This window comes from Mytilinidion resinicola (genome assembly GCF_010093595.1).
Source record: "Mytilinidion resinicola strain CBS 304.34 unplaced genomic scaffold BDZ99scaffold_6, whole genome shotgun sequence".
Taxonomy (NCBI): Eukaryota; Fungi; Ascomycota; class Dothideomycetes; order Mytilinidiales; family Mytilinidiaceae; genus Mytilinidion; species Mytilinidion resinicola.
In genome coordinates, this window is record NW_022985442.1 from 394461 (window position 1) to 407909 (window position 13449).

The window sequence follows — 13449 nt, forward strand, 5'->3', positions numbered from 1 at the left end:
GAAAAGGTCTTCGGCGATTCCAAGATTGAACGAAGCTGGAGATGCGTATTTGCCAAGCACGCATCATGTGACCATCAAAGAGATTTCCTTCCCTCCCAGTGCCATCGTTGATATCTCTGACAGTTTTGTTATCTACTTGAGAAAAACCGTGAATTCTACAATCCATCAGCTTTGTCCGTTGTTCTATATATTTAAGTCATGGCATCATCTTGTGATGCACGTGACCTCGTCAATTTGGACGTCTAGGAATCTTCATCGCACCCGTCTCCTAGACCACGACCACACACGTCCCATCATGCCTCCCCGATTAAACCTCCTCACTGTTCCGCGAACAATCGCATACCGACCAAAGGTTGCCGCCTCTTCCCTACGCAATGGCGCCCTGACAAGGACATCACCACTATATCGCAACTACTCCGACTCGAAAGACACCCTGGGAGCAGACCGATCCAAGGACCCCACAACTCAGCCATTGGGTGGCGTCAGTGAGGAGGCGGCCAAGACGGCTGATATAACAGGTTCGAAAGGCCCTGAGCTGGAGCAGGGAACGCCGGTAGAAGAGGTGCGTTTCCCCAATACAATCTGCTTGCCGGAGGAATATGCAATTGACCAATGCAATATAGATCGTGAAAGACGATAAGGAAGCGCAATCAAAACTCCCGAAGGTGATGCAAGATAGCATCAAGAGCCATGGACCCAAAGGCTCGCGGTCTTTCTCCACCTCCGCCAGGCGCTGCGACTTTCAAACCGAGGGACTCATCCACGCGGAGATGCCACCACCACTGGCTTCCATGCCTCCCGGCGTGAAGTTTGGGCTACCCACACTGCCAGTCCCAGCGGATGCGCATTTGAAGTATCGTTATGACCCTGCGGTGAAGCTGTTCACCAATCTGATTATGGAGCACGGGAAGCTGAGTGTCGCGCAACGGGTACGCCAATAGTCATCTATCACAATCACACTATTCAAGAGAACGGGGTCTTCATTGCTAGGTTGATTTGAGCTAACAGCTGTCTATATCATAGAATATGGCCCTAATTCTCACCCACCTCCGGACCTCTCCTCCTCCGACTATCTCTCCACTAAGACCGCTTCTCCCCGGAAGCCCGCCTCCTTCCCATCTTCCTCTAAACCCGACGCTCTACCTCACACTCGCCATTGACTCGATCGCGCCACTTCTCCGTATCAGGTCGCAGAAGGGTGCGGCTGGTGGAGGTGTGGCTTTACAGATCCCTGTGCCTCTGGGTCTACGGCAGCGAAGAAGAATTGCCGTCGAGTGGATCCTCGCAGCTGCGACAAAGCGGAAGAATCGGGGAAGTGGCAAGGGCGGATTCGCGTTGAGACTGGCGGAAGAAATCATTTCGGTTGTGGAGGGCAAGAGCAGTGTGTGGGAGAAGAGGGGCATGATTCACAAGCAGGGTGTGGCAGCACGAGCGAATTTGAAGTTGGGCATCAGGCGGTAAGGGCGTGGGATTCTGGTGATTATACTTGGAGTGGGGCATTCTGGTGTCTTGGAAAATTGGTGGCTGTAAATATACATAAATGTTCGTCTTATCAGGGCACGTGGGAAACGCGTGCTGTTATTGAGTTCACACTCGGAGCTTGAGTACGTTTACTCTGCTTTCACGGGTTGGAGTGAAAAGATTCACAGGCAGGTCTTGGTGATGCATTGAGAAATGTTCACTCCATTCCCACGTCTAATTCCGAGATCTAGCCTTGCACCTACCCTTTGTACTGTACAGTGTTCAACGATTCTCTTACCAACCAATACAGCTAGACTCACCAGCCTCAGTACGATTCAACTTATCAGAAAAATTAATGGCTACCCAGATGCATCGACGCTTGTAACACAGCTTACCGGAATCTATAAGCATTACGTGAAGGAGAAGTCTCGGCATTACCCTCGATATCAGATCCGAATATGCCTATAGCCAAGAGATATGCCGCCAGGCTGCCGGGAATAACCGGAGGCTGCTTGACGCTGTAAATGTGAATGCTGGGGCCTGGTATCCAGTGTGTTTTATATTGCTGCTAGTGTGTACCAACGGTAATAAATGAAGCTCTTTCAGGCCTATACCAATTCAAAATGCTCGTGAAATGCTTCCCTAAAGCTTCATGGCTCGGGTTGAGCGTTCCTTTTCCTGCATGGTGCCAAGAGCTGAAGCGACTAACCCCTCCCTCAACACCGTGCCCGGGAGCTGCGACTAGGTCCAAAGACGACGACGACTATCTGCCCGACACTACGCCCGCCTGTTCTGACTCCCGCCATTCTGCCTCCGCCGCCCCCAGCTTCTCTATGTCGTTCTCATCCAGCACTGGACAACCTCTGTTCTCCGACAGCGGCTAACACGCGCATGCCCTCAGCCCTGGGAGCCCCCCGCCCTCGTTGACCCAGTCTTGAATAATAGTGCCTTAGCCGGACCATTGCTACCCAGAGCTCTGCTAGCAACCGCTAGCATTCACCCTTCGCTGAGTCGAAAGCTCTCTCGATGATGCAGTAACGGACAGACTCACAGTTCGCGATACGAGCCCCTCCCTGCCACGCAGTCACTCCACACCCGCAAACGACCCGCCGCAGTACCGCCGCCTTTCTCTCCGGAACTACAGCAAGCTCCCGTGCCGCTACAACCGTTTACTCGACTATCACATTCACTACGACACCTCCAAACAGCCTCAGGGCCCCCCAGAGCAGTCGTCGGAACTCTCCGACAGCCTTGCTAGAGCCCTCGTACCCCGCCACGCGAACTTTCTACACCCGCCATGTCGCTCGAATCGGCTCTCGATGAGGAGAGGAGGGAGGTCATGGCCCTGCTCGAGGGAAGGCCTTCGGTGCCCCGACCCAAGCGGACAGACAGTCCCAGTGCTCGAGGACAGAGCCCTGCTGCTGCTGCGTCGCCAGTCCGCAGCATGCTCGACATTGGCCCCCATCCGCCACGGAGCATGCTAGACGTTGGCCCTGCATCTGGTCGCTCTGCTTCCGTCGCGGGACAAGGCGCAGGAATCACCCGCCCCAGAGTGGGCTCCGGCAGTATCCTCAATCCCAGCTCTCCACCGCGAAGCCCAAACCGCGTGCCTGGATCGCCGCCGCCGATGGTCCATAACGCCATAGACAGTGCAAACACGAACCCTGAATCGGCCTACAATTTCGACATGATGCCGACGATCGAGGCGCGCTCGATGCCGCTGCGAGTCACACAGGGCGGGAAAAAGCCAAAGAATAGCGCCATGGCTTCAGTCTACGGCCACTCTACAGACATACTAGGCACATCGCGAGACAAAAACGCGCGACACAATTCGACGGGCGGTCTGCTGGGCAAGAAGTCCAGCTCGCCGCACGCCGGCAGGTCTGCTTCCCCGGGACTCAACACCAACTCCTTCAACCCGATGCCCGACCCAAATAAATTCCTCCTCGACTCTGGCAAGGTCATGGATATGCAATCTGCCTATCGGAGGTTGTCTGACGCTGCCCTGATGCGTTCTGGTGGTACTTTGTCGCAATTACCGGTTCGAAAAGGTTCTGACCCAACGAGGGGAGAAACTTTGGCTCCCGGAGGCGGAGTGAGGCTGGCAATTGATGATGAGAATGATGGCGATGAAGGTGCGGTGGAGAGCAGTGCCGATGACGCTGATTCAGATGGGAGCGATAGCGATCGCTGGGGCTCGGAAAAAGGCCGAGGACGGCGACGTAGCCGTGTTACAGGGAAAGCTAAAAGCGACCCAGGGAAGAAGAAGTCGCCCAAGAGTTTACTGGCTGCGGCTGAGGATGAGCGCATTGAAGTTGGCAAGGAGGTTTACAAGGTCCGGTCGTTGTTGGACCCCCAAGTGACCGTCACTCCACCAGACGGGGAAAGGATGATGACCAAGGGGAAGTCTGGAGTTCATCCGCATACCAACTTTGACCAAGGCGGTGGATCAGGTCTTTCGACCCCGATGAGTTCGGACACTGAGGCCGACTTGTCTGAGATCAAGACGGCGCAAATGATGTCAATGTCCATCTCACCGATTGATTCGAGTCCGGAGGCTCATCGATGTGTTCGTCAAATCGTTCGGGGTAACTGGCGTAAATTCCAGGAAGATGCCGAGGCTGGCTTGCGACGCCAACGTGTCTATCTCGTCGCTACTGATGTCAGCGAGGAAGCTGCATACGCTTTGGAATGGACGATTGGCACCGTCTTGAGAGATGGCGATACCCTTCTCGCTGTGTACGCTGTCGACGAGGACACGGGCACCGGTGCAGAAGCAGGTGTTGGCATCGGACAGGGTGCAACTGCACAGCAAGAGACGGCTTCCTTGATGAAGACGCTGTCTAGTCAGCAACCCATTCAGGGAGGTCTCAGCCCTGGGCCGTCGCCACTGAACAATAGCATGTCGCACTCGGAGCCTAATTTCAAGAATATGCAGAAAACAGAAAAGGAGCGGTACCAAGCTGCTGTGGAAGTGTCGGATCGGTGTGTAAAACTGCTCCGGAAGACTCGGCTGCAAGTCAGAGTGGTCGTGGAAGTATTTCACTGCAAGAGCCCGAAGCATATGCTTACGGAAGTTGTGAGTTGCCCACACGATACTGTCCTGAACTATCATACTAATGTATATAAAAGATCGATTTTTTGGAACCCACACTCGTTATTCTTGGCTCAAGGGGCCGAAGTGCCTTGAAGGGGTACGTACTGGAAGTCTTCCCTCGGTTACTCATGTACTAATGCAATGCAGCGTTCTCCTTGGCTCGTTCAGCAACTACCTCGTCACCAAATCGTCTGTGCCTGTCATGGTCGCCCGAAAGCGACTGCGTAAGCACAGCAAGTATAAGCGAAAGAACCTGCGCCTATCCAACGTACTCACGAGTCCGAACTCGAGGTTGGAGACAGCTAAGATTGATTGATAGATCAATTGATTGGTCATGATTGATAGACTAATTGATTGAAGAAGGCAGAACAAACCCGATCCTGATACGACTCCAATGGGGAAACAGCTTGTGCGAAGCTCGCCACGGCCCGTATCTAAATCTCGGCTCTCTTCGTAGACGGCTGACTGGTTTCGCTTCATTCTTTCGGACATCTTTCGTTTCTTCAGATTTTCTTGGGCGGTGGATTGGACGGCGGCTTCTTGCTCATCGATTGCTGCAAAGCTATCCGTATGGACATCTGTCTATGCTGACCCAGTCTTTGTGGGAAGCTTTGGCAGTTTGGAACGTAGAGTGTATTTTGGCAATAGTAACGACTCAGTCTCCGTGGTGGTCTTCTTTCGGTTTGGATACTAATACTGGCGTTCGTCGATTAGCACCTAGTTGAGCTTGAGCAAGTCGCAGTCGATTTGCGGCACTGCCTGAGTCTGCACTCTGCAATACAACTAGTCTATTGGTTCAAAAAATATTACGCTGCACTTGATTAGAAACTGCACATTCCCGTTCAGGCATTCCGTGCAAGAAAAACAAACGTCGAGCTTCAGCTTGGGAGTTGCAAAAGAGTTAGGTACCCCACTATTCCTAAGACGCCACCAGCCAGCCCCTCCGATCTGGAGCGCGAGCGAAAAAGCAGAAAAAGCAACTTTACCCGGCCCCGGTACATCAAGTTTCAGCTTTGAGACGCCTTCCCGTTCTCCTCAACCACCACACTTCGATTGCCATGTCGTCTAATACCGATGCTTGAGTCCTGAACACCAATTCTTCATACCCACTTCTATGAATTGAGCTACCCAGATCCTCTGCCCCACATACATCCCGGATGACTTACTCCTAAGTAACCCCCCAGGCCCTGGCCGCCAATCCTCACCGGTGCGCGCAAGGAAGCTGAGGTCGAACACGAAGACGGCACGTGTGTGCGAAGAAAGAAATCTCAAAACAATTTCTATACCCCCATATCAATCCATCAATCATCCAAGCAATCAATCCATCAATCATCAAAGCACTCAATCGCTACGGACAACCCGGAGCTGGATCCCACCGCCCCAACCACACTATTCTACCGGACGCGCACCATCACAGGCCCAAATGTCCACCCAACCCCCCCTCGCCCGCCACGGCCAGCTCTCCCTCGTGCACATCTCCCCCGCCGCGCTCGACACGTCCCGCCTCGCCGTGCACGTCCTCTCGCCCGCCGCCACCGCCGCGCTGCTCGTGCCCCGCCACCCCTGGGGCGTCCGCCCCCAGCTCTCCGGCCCGCAGCTGCTCGCGAACCTGCAAGCGCTCGCGCCGGGCGTCGCGGACCTCTTTGCGCCGAAGAGCGCCGCGCTGCCGGACCTGACGTTTCGGCTGGTTAATGAGGGGAAAGTTAAGGGGGCGGGCGCCGGGGAGAGGGCGCGGGACGAGGAGGAGCAGGGCTATGTGGCGATGAGCTATTGCTGGCGGAAGAAGGTGAGGGGTGCGGTGCCGATGCGGGAGAAGAGTAGGCCGGGGGCGCTGCCGTTTGGGTGGGTGCGGACGGTGGAGCGGTTCCCGATTCCGACGAGTGAGGGCATGTTTGCGGCAGTTTTGGGGGAGAGGGGGGTGGAGGGGGGGAGGAGGGAGGGGGTGTGGTTTGATCAGGTGGGTGTTCCGTTTTTTCTTACATTCAGGGCCGAGGGGCTTCTGGTGATGGATTTGAGTCTGTGTGGATTTGAGGAGAGAGGGGTTCTTTTTGTGCTCTGGTGATGGGGGCCAGCTGACTTTGATACTCGACAGGTCTGCATCAACCAGGACGACGAGGATGAGAAGGCTGTTTCTATTGGGGCTATGGATTCAATCTATAAGAATGCCCGGACCGTGGTCATTGCGCTCGACGACATTGAGGCAGACCCGGAAGAGGTGACTTTTCTGCAGCACTATATCCCGGCGTACGAGAACGCATCAGAACCACTAACCACGCAGCCGAACTGGGGTCAGCGGCCACCGTTTATGCACACACAGCCTGCTTTTGCTTCGTTTTTCGCACGGGTGCTAAGCTCGGTATGGTTTGAACGGGCGTGGTGCGGGCATGAGATGAGGCTAGGACGGACGCATGTATTTCTTGTACCGTGCAGAGCGGCGAGTCCAGACGAACCGTATACGTTCATCAGGTTTACGGGGACGTTTTTCCTGCACATGCTGACCCTATCTAGCGAGGTAATTGCAATATTACCAGATCACCAAGCACGAAAAACGGCACTTCAACAACTCTTTGCCCGGAGGTCACTCATATACGAACAGGAAGCGTTTCTAGCTCAAAATCCAGGGGCGGATCTCCCGCCACTACCAGAGCCCATCGTCCTGGTGACGATGATGGCTGATGTCTTCAGCATGAAAGCAGGGGGTAATCCACGCCTCCCTGAGCGCCTAAGAGCTCTCGACGCCAATAGAGATAAAGTCTCTATTGTTCTCAACACAGCCGGTCTCCCCCTAGCCCTAAGACCACAAAAACACACCGACCCCCCTTTTACTGAAGATGTCTGCCTCCACGCCCTTCTCCTCGTCGGCCTTGCAGCACGCGATCCCGTAACTCTATGCACAACCGGCCCACCTCTACGGCTGCCATCACCCCCCTCGCCCTCCCAAAACGACAACCCCTATCTCTCCCACATACCCACCCACTCCAACCCGTCCACAACGCCCTCCTGGCTCCGCCGTCCCACCCAGCTCGACATCGTCTCCGCCGGCTCCCAACTCCCTCACTTCCCCCGCTTAAACGCCACCCTCCACCTCGGCCACGACGGCCACAGCGACTTCATCCAACTCCCCCTAAACTTCCTTTCCTTCCCCCACCACCACCAACCCCAGCTCCAACAACCCACACCTCCGCATCTGCACCACCACCCGCCGCCCCCAGACCTCCAATGGCCCGCCCACCTCGCCCGCGCCACCCTCTTCATCGACACCTGCATCGCCACCTACATCACCTCGTACAACATGTGGCAATCTTGGCAACCCCCTACCCACACTCCCTCCCCACCGCACCCGCACCACCACCCGCGGGCCGCCAGCATGGCCCACGCCTTCGCCGCCACCCTCGCCTGCGCGCTCTTCTGCGGCGTCGGCTGGACGCTCGACGTCGCGCGGCGCTTCGCCATCGGCGCGCCGCCGCCGCTGCTGACGCCCGAGGCGCTCGCGATGCTGTTTAACCCGTACGTCGACCTGGGCGCGCACGTGCGGAGTCCCGAGGGGCGAGGCACGGCGACGCTGGTGGTGAATTTCTTGGCGACGCTGGTGGCGTATGGCGTGCCGTGGGCGGCGGGCGAGAGCGAGGCGAGTGTGGTGCCGACGCCGGTGGGGCTGCCGGCGGAGGCGGGAGGGGGGGGGGGGGGGGGGGGGGGGGGGGGGGGGGGGGGGGGGGGGGGGGGGGGGGGGGGGGGGGGGGGGGGGGGGGGGGGGGGGGGGGGGGGGGGGTTGGGGGTGGTGTTTTTGCCGGTGAAGCAGATGGCGGGCGGGCTGAGGGTTGTGGTGCCGGTGGCCGTGGGCGCGGGGGAGTTTGAGGCGCTGGCGAGGGGGTGGGTTGTGGCGCCGCGGAGGGCGGGGGAGGCGGGGGGTGCGGAGTGGGTGCTTGGGGGAAAGGGGGTCGTGTTTGGGGATCGGAGGTTTAATGCAGGGCTGGGGGGTTGTAGGGGGGTGGAGGGGTGTAGGGTGTTTGGGCTGCCGGATGTTGGGGAAGAGAGGAGGAGGTAGGAGATCGGGGAACGGAGGTGTGTGATTTGATGGCGCTGGCGCGGGTCGCTGGGTGCTTGATAGTAGAGCTGCGTGTAGCGACTGATTGGTATGAATCTATGAAGCGGTTAGTCCCACGAAGTGACGGAGTAAGAGGGATGAGTGAGTAAAGACGTGTTTGCGAAAGGATTGAGTCGACTGATTTTGGTGGGTATTGGAGTTGGTTAGAGAAGCGCTACCTAGTGCAGGTCGCTGGTTGCTTGCAATCATTATGGAGTGTGTGCGTATATAGGTACGAATCATCACTCACATGAAGGTCTTAAGACATATCCTAGGGGATGCTATTGCAAGTTATCAATTTCATGCTCTTAGGCACGTGACTTATGGAGTGGGTCACGTGCGGAGCTACTTCAGTGTTCCTGTGAAAGATAATTCGGGCGTACTGGGCTGTACTTGGACTCCATACTGGATTCAGCTGGTAAGTCAGGAACCACTTAAGGTTAAGGCTTCTTTTTGGGTGACGCTGACTATAGATAGCTAGGGTCTAGCCACCAGTCTTCTTGAGTGTCGTTCCCTTTATAAAGCAGCCTAAGCTTCTAACTATAACACCTCCTCTCTAATAATGCTCCATTATCTTAGTTATCTCTAGATAGTGCATTATAGTGATTGCCATGTCGTGCATAAAGGAAGTTTTAAGAATGCTAAGACTGTTCCGGGGCTTGTCGTCTATAATGCAATAGGAACCAATGCTGTAGTCATTGGACATTCCACTAATATAATATTGCCGCGACTCTGGTTAAGATAGCCTGGGGAAACAAAGGGGATAGGGGTTCAGTTGATGTTTGAAGGAGGTCCCGAAGCGCGGAAGTTTCATGGTGAAATGCTCCTCGAACATGTACGTTCACCCACTCACTCCTACGCCCCATTTCTCCATCCAAGCAGAAACTACTAGAAGCTCAACGAACGCAGTAGACACTCTATTCACTGGAGAAGGCTTACAACGTAGCCGGGCGACAGAGGCGGCCTAGCTATATAAACAGTTCCGCTCATCGCTTAACGTTGGGTTTTACATCCTCCTCTTCAAGCTCCACCACACATACCTTCTATCACCGGCAGTCCTCACCCACTTATCAATATGTCTACGTCTACCTCCGCCGTCGCCGGCGCGTCTCGAGAGATCACGCCGCCGCCTGCCCAGCCACCGACTCCGCCTGCCGGCAATGAGAAGTTCCAGTTCGTTGATCAGATAGTCCAGTGGATTGAGCAAATCGACGAAGGGACACATAGCCATAAAGAGGCGTGGACCCAGTTCCAGTTTGTTGAAGGGGAGTTCGACGAGCTACAGCGACGCCTCGAGAGCTCGGAATCCTGGGGATTTTATCAAGACAAGATTCGGTAAGGCGTCTTCCTACACCATACCAGCATTAGCCTTCACTAACTTCTGGAAGCGACGAGTACGATACTCAGACCCGGGAATATGCCGTCCGTAGGCCTACGAACATCGGCGAGTCTTTCATCAGGAGGCTGGATACGGAGCTGTATCGGTGGAGGAGCGACCTTTGCACACACGCTGCCAGCGAGACAGTCCAAAAATTTGCTAGCGCCATAATCGACATAGGGCACGCTACAATCACCTTGCGAGATGGTACCTATTTCTCACCCGACATTCAGTGCGCGCGCAAGGGGGATCGTATACCTTCCATAATCATCGAAGTCGCATACAAGCAACCACCCAAGAACCTGGAGAAAATGGCCGTCAAATATCTGTTGCGCTCTAATGAGTCCGTCCAAGTAGTCGTCGGCATTGATCTCAAAGATGAAGCCACCCGGACGGCCACAATTTCCGTTTGGAGGAGGCAACTCATCGACGACGAACTAGTGGTAACTGCAGAACTCAAAGACCAGGTAAGGAGGTGGTTTACGCAAATGGTGAATACATCTGACATTGTAATAGGAGATTCGCGACAATACTGGTAGCCCCACAGCCAATGAGCCCCTCCGGATCCGCCTCAGAGATTTCGCCAAGGATGAGACGTGCGATATCGAACTGGGAAGCGAGGACGCGGAATTCGTCATGACCATGGCCCAACTATGTGAGATGTTGAATAAAGTAGAAGAGGTCGAGGCTCAGCTCAGAGCCTTGCAGGAAGCAAAAGAGCCTATGCCGAGGATGGAGATCAGGGGGTATATCGTCAACGGAATGCGTCTCAGCCGGGAGGAATACCTTGCACGGGAAGAAAGGCTATACGGTCCACAAGGAGAGTACTCAAATGCCGGGAACTGCTAGAATATACTACCAGGGTGGAAAATGAGAGAGCGTTGGGCGGAATCATGGTCGCCGTGGCGTTTGAGCGCTGAGATCTCACCGAGACGGAAAATCAGTATAGCCGTATACTGGAGGGGTGGGCTCGCAGACACAGAGCTAGACTGAGCTCAAAAGATACTATCCTGTCGGAGTCGGAAGTCGATGACGCGGGTCAGGAAGTTGAGGGTCGGGTTAGCTTAAGTGATAACGTGCATGTTTCTAGGAAACAACAATAATACTATCAATACGGCACCCGTACAATCATGAAAGCGAAATAACATAATCCAGGACTCCCGAAAGCGTGTGGATAGATGAATTGAAAGATCCTAAATACTGCCTTGTACAGCGACACTGATAGAGAGTTTGAATATAAGAAACTGCGAGAATCAAGAAATGCGAATGAGCTCCATCGTTTCCTGACAGGGTACTGCGACGCAATCAAAAGCGAAGACATATGGATCATATCCACCGAAAGTCATGCCAAAGGGCACTATCTTGTCTACCAAGCAAAGCCAAGGGCGGTATCTCGACGAGGAGAACGAAGTCCACCCACCTACCCACCAATAACACATGGCTTTCAACGAGTTACGGACAAGGAGCTTCGTGGAAGCAGTCCGAGCAAGAACATGGGCTGTCCATTCCCAGTGCCACCTTCTGCTCGCTATCAATCTGCCAGTTGGGTCCAACTTCAAGTAAGATATTGCCCTTTTCGACGTCTTCGCTGTTTTCGGACATCTTCCTGGCAGCGTAATGATACACTGAGCTCAGTGAAATCCCGACTAAGATGCACCAAGGCATGTAGTCCACCACAATGCCTTTCATAGGTTCGTCTAGAACAAATCCTAGCACGAAGGCTGCGGCTACGCCTCCGGCGGCAAACTTTAGCTTGTGAATGTCTTGCTTGTGTTGGTGCCAGTACACCATGAGTGTAAGAATGTATATCCCGCTGGCAGAGACAAATGTTTTGGGGCCGATGTTAGTAAGGAAGGAAGCCCCGAGGTGGGCGGATAGTGAGGACTGTGAGGCTGTTAGACTGTAGAAGTTACAGTGCGAGGAATGAATTACATTCAGTTTTTGGTCTGACAACAAGCCAAACTTTCGAAGCAGATCGAGGAAGCAGCTCGTATCGCGGTTTTGGTGTCGCCATGCCTGAGCTCCTCGGGTGGAAGCAGCTTCATAGTGGACGCTCATGACTATGCTAGCACCAAGTTCCGAAAGAATACAACCCAAGGACCATGCATTCAGAGATGATATATGTATCATTCTTCGTTCGGCGCCGACGTTCTCATCACGAGGAGGTATTCGAGTAGTGTAGAAGTCGACACCGCATTCGTACGGAACGCAGCTGTCATTCTTCCGTTTGCCTGAATGATCACAGCAGGCTTCTGTATCTAATCGGTAGGCCGGCGTCATCGGTGAATCCATACCTTTCTTGAGGAGGTCCCAGAACTCCTCGGGCCTAGGATCATCTGCGACGCGACCAGACATCCCGACAACAGCAATTTTGTCATGGTAGCTTCGCTCCGAAGCCTCTTCTGCCTTCAAAGCATTGTGGTATGGCGAACGATCCGAAGCCTGTTCTGCCGTCGGAACACTGTGGCATGGCGAGAGATATGTCTTGCGGTATGGTGGCGGTGCTACAAGGCGAGCATAGGGGTTTCTAGGATACGGAACCGACTCAGAGTATAGCACCCCATGTTCATCAGGTCCAGAGTGCGCATTATAACAGGAGAAGTCCTTGTGATATGAGCTCTTCAGAGGTGCATCGGTCGTAGGTGATTCTGGGGGAAATTTTCCGCAGACATCGCACATACAAGACGAGCAGCCAATGTGTCCACAGGAAAGGCAAGAGGTATTGACTTGAGTGACTTGCGGACCATACTCGCACTGGCAGCAAAACCAAAGGTCATCGGGGCAGTTGGGCGCGGTGCCGAGTCTAGCTAACGAGGGCATGGCGCCAGGGCCGTTCTACCGAAGGGCGCGAGATAGCGGATGATCTATTCTCCACCTTGTTAGCTCTCTGTCTCGATGTCTTTTGTGTCTTTCATCATCATCACCAAAACCACCCATTGAGGACACCAGTCCTAGTCACCTACCTATCGAATATCTTCCAATTCTAGTCTAGGCAATATGCGATTGAGGCCGCTTTTCCTGGATTGTCAGTCGGCGACGATAGGCGAGGTTGCGTAGCTAAGTCTAGGACGCTGCTTCAAGTTTCTTCGACGGCAAAGCCGAGAGAGAGGGAGTTGAGGTTCGGAGTGTCAAGGCTGAGACTTAAGAGATGATACGGATCGCCGACGTTGCCAGTAGTCAAGACTGAGTGGTGACGAGGACCGAAATTGCGAAGCTACCTTTAGGACGTTGTTCGCACAGTAGGGTGTTAAGAGATGGAGTTGAGGTTCGGAGTGTCAAGGCTGAGGCTCAAGTGATGAATATGCACTGCCGACGTGGCAAGTGGCTGAGCATGAGCGTTGGGCTTCGACACCCTCCTCTTCGAGGGACGAGGCTAGCTACGAAACCATCCATCCGCCATTGCTTGGGACCGACCGCGCAGAGTTGACA

The 13449-nt window shown here is 54.5% G+C and overlaps 5 protein-coding genes across 5 annotated transcripts; 4 read left to right on the forward strand and 1 right to left on the reverse strand.

Annotated features, from left to right (window-relative positions):
* The first annotated feature begins 152 nt into the window (after positions 1-152).
* Positions 153-1775, forward strand: BDZ99DRAFT_460932 (30S ribosomal protein-like protein S7). The gene is made up of 3 exons (XM_033719503.1): positions 153-562; positions 624-929; positions 1024-1775. Exons 1-3 carry the CDS (start codon positions 296-298, stop codon positions 1459-1461), a joined length of 1011 nt encoding a protein of 336 aa, XP_033579128.1. The 5' UTR covers positions 153-295; the 3' UTR covers positions 1462-1775.
* Positions 1776-2758: 983 nt separating this feature from the next.
* BDZ99DRAFT_474382 (uncharacterized protein) lies at positions 2759-4874 on the forward strand (the record flags this gene model as incomplete). The annotated part of the gene is made up of 3 exons (XM_033721898.1): positions 2759-4540; positions 4594-4655; positions 4706-4874. 3 exons carry the CDS (start codon positions 2759-2761, stop codon positions 4872-4874), a joined length of 2013 nt encoding a protein of 670 aa, XP_033579129.1.
* Positions 4875-5981: 1107 nt separating this feature from the next.
* Positions 5982-8603, forward strand: BDZ99DRAFT_518025 (uncharacterized protein; the record flags this gene model as incomplete). The annotated part of the gene is made up of 3 exons (XM_033725245.1): positions 5982-6515; positions 6651-8207; positions 8358-8603. 3 exons carry the CDS (start codon positions 5982-5984, stop codon positions 8601-8603), a joined length of 2337 nt encoding a protein of 778 aa, XP_033579130.1.
* Positions 8604-9624: 1021 nt separating this feature from the next.
* On the forward strand, positions 9625-10869 carry BDZ99DRAFT_568903 (uncharacterized protein; the record flags this gene model as incomplete). Its single annotated transcript, XM_033727829.1, has 3 exons — positions 9625-9977; positions 10031-10487; positions 10537-10869. The coding sequence occupies exons 1-3, from the start codon at positions 9718-9720 to the stop codon at positions 10867-10869; spliced, it is 1050 nt and encodes a 349-aa protein (XP_033579131.1). The 5' UTR covers positions 9625-9717.
* A 404-nt stretch (positions 10870-11273) lies between these two features.
* On the reverse strand, positions 11274-12840 carry BDZ99DRAFT_496665 (uncharacterized protein; the record flags this gene model as incomplete). Its single annotated transcript, XM_033723458.1, has 3 exons — positions 11274-11440; positions 11481-11904; positions 11953-12840. The coding sequence occupies 3 exons, from the start codon at positions 12838-12840 to the stop codon at positions 11274-11276; spliced, it is 1479 nt and encodes a 492-aa protein (XP_033579132.1).
* Positions 12841-13449: the final 609 nt, after the last annotated feature.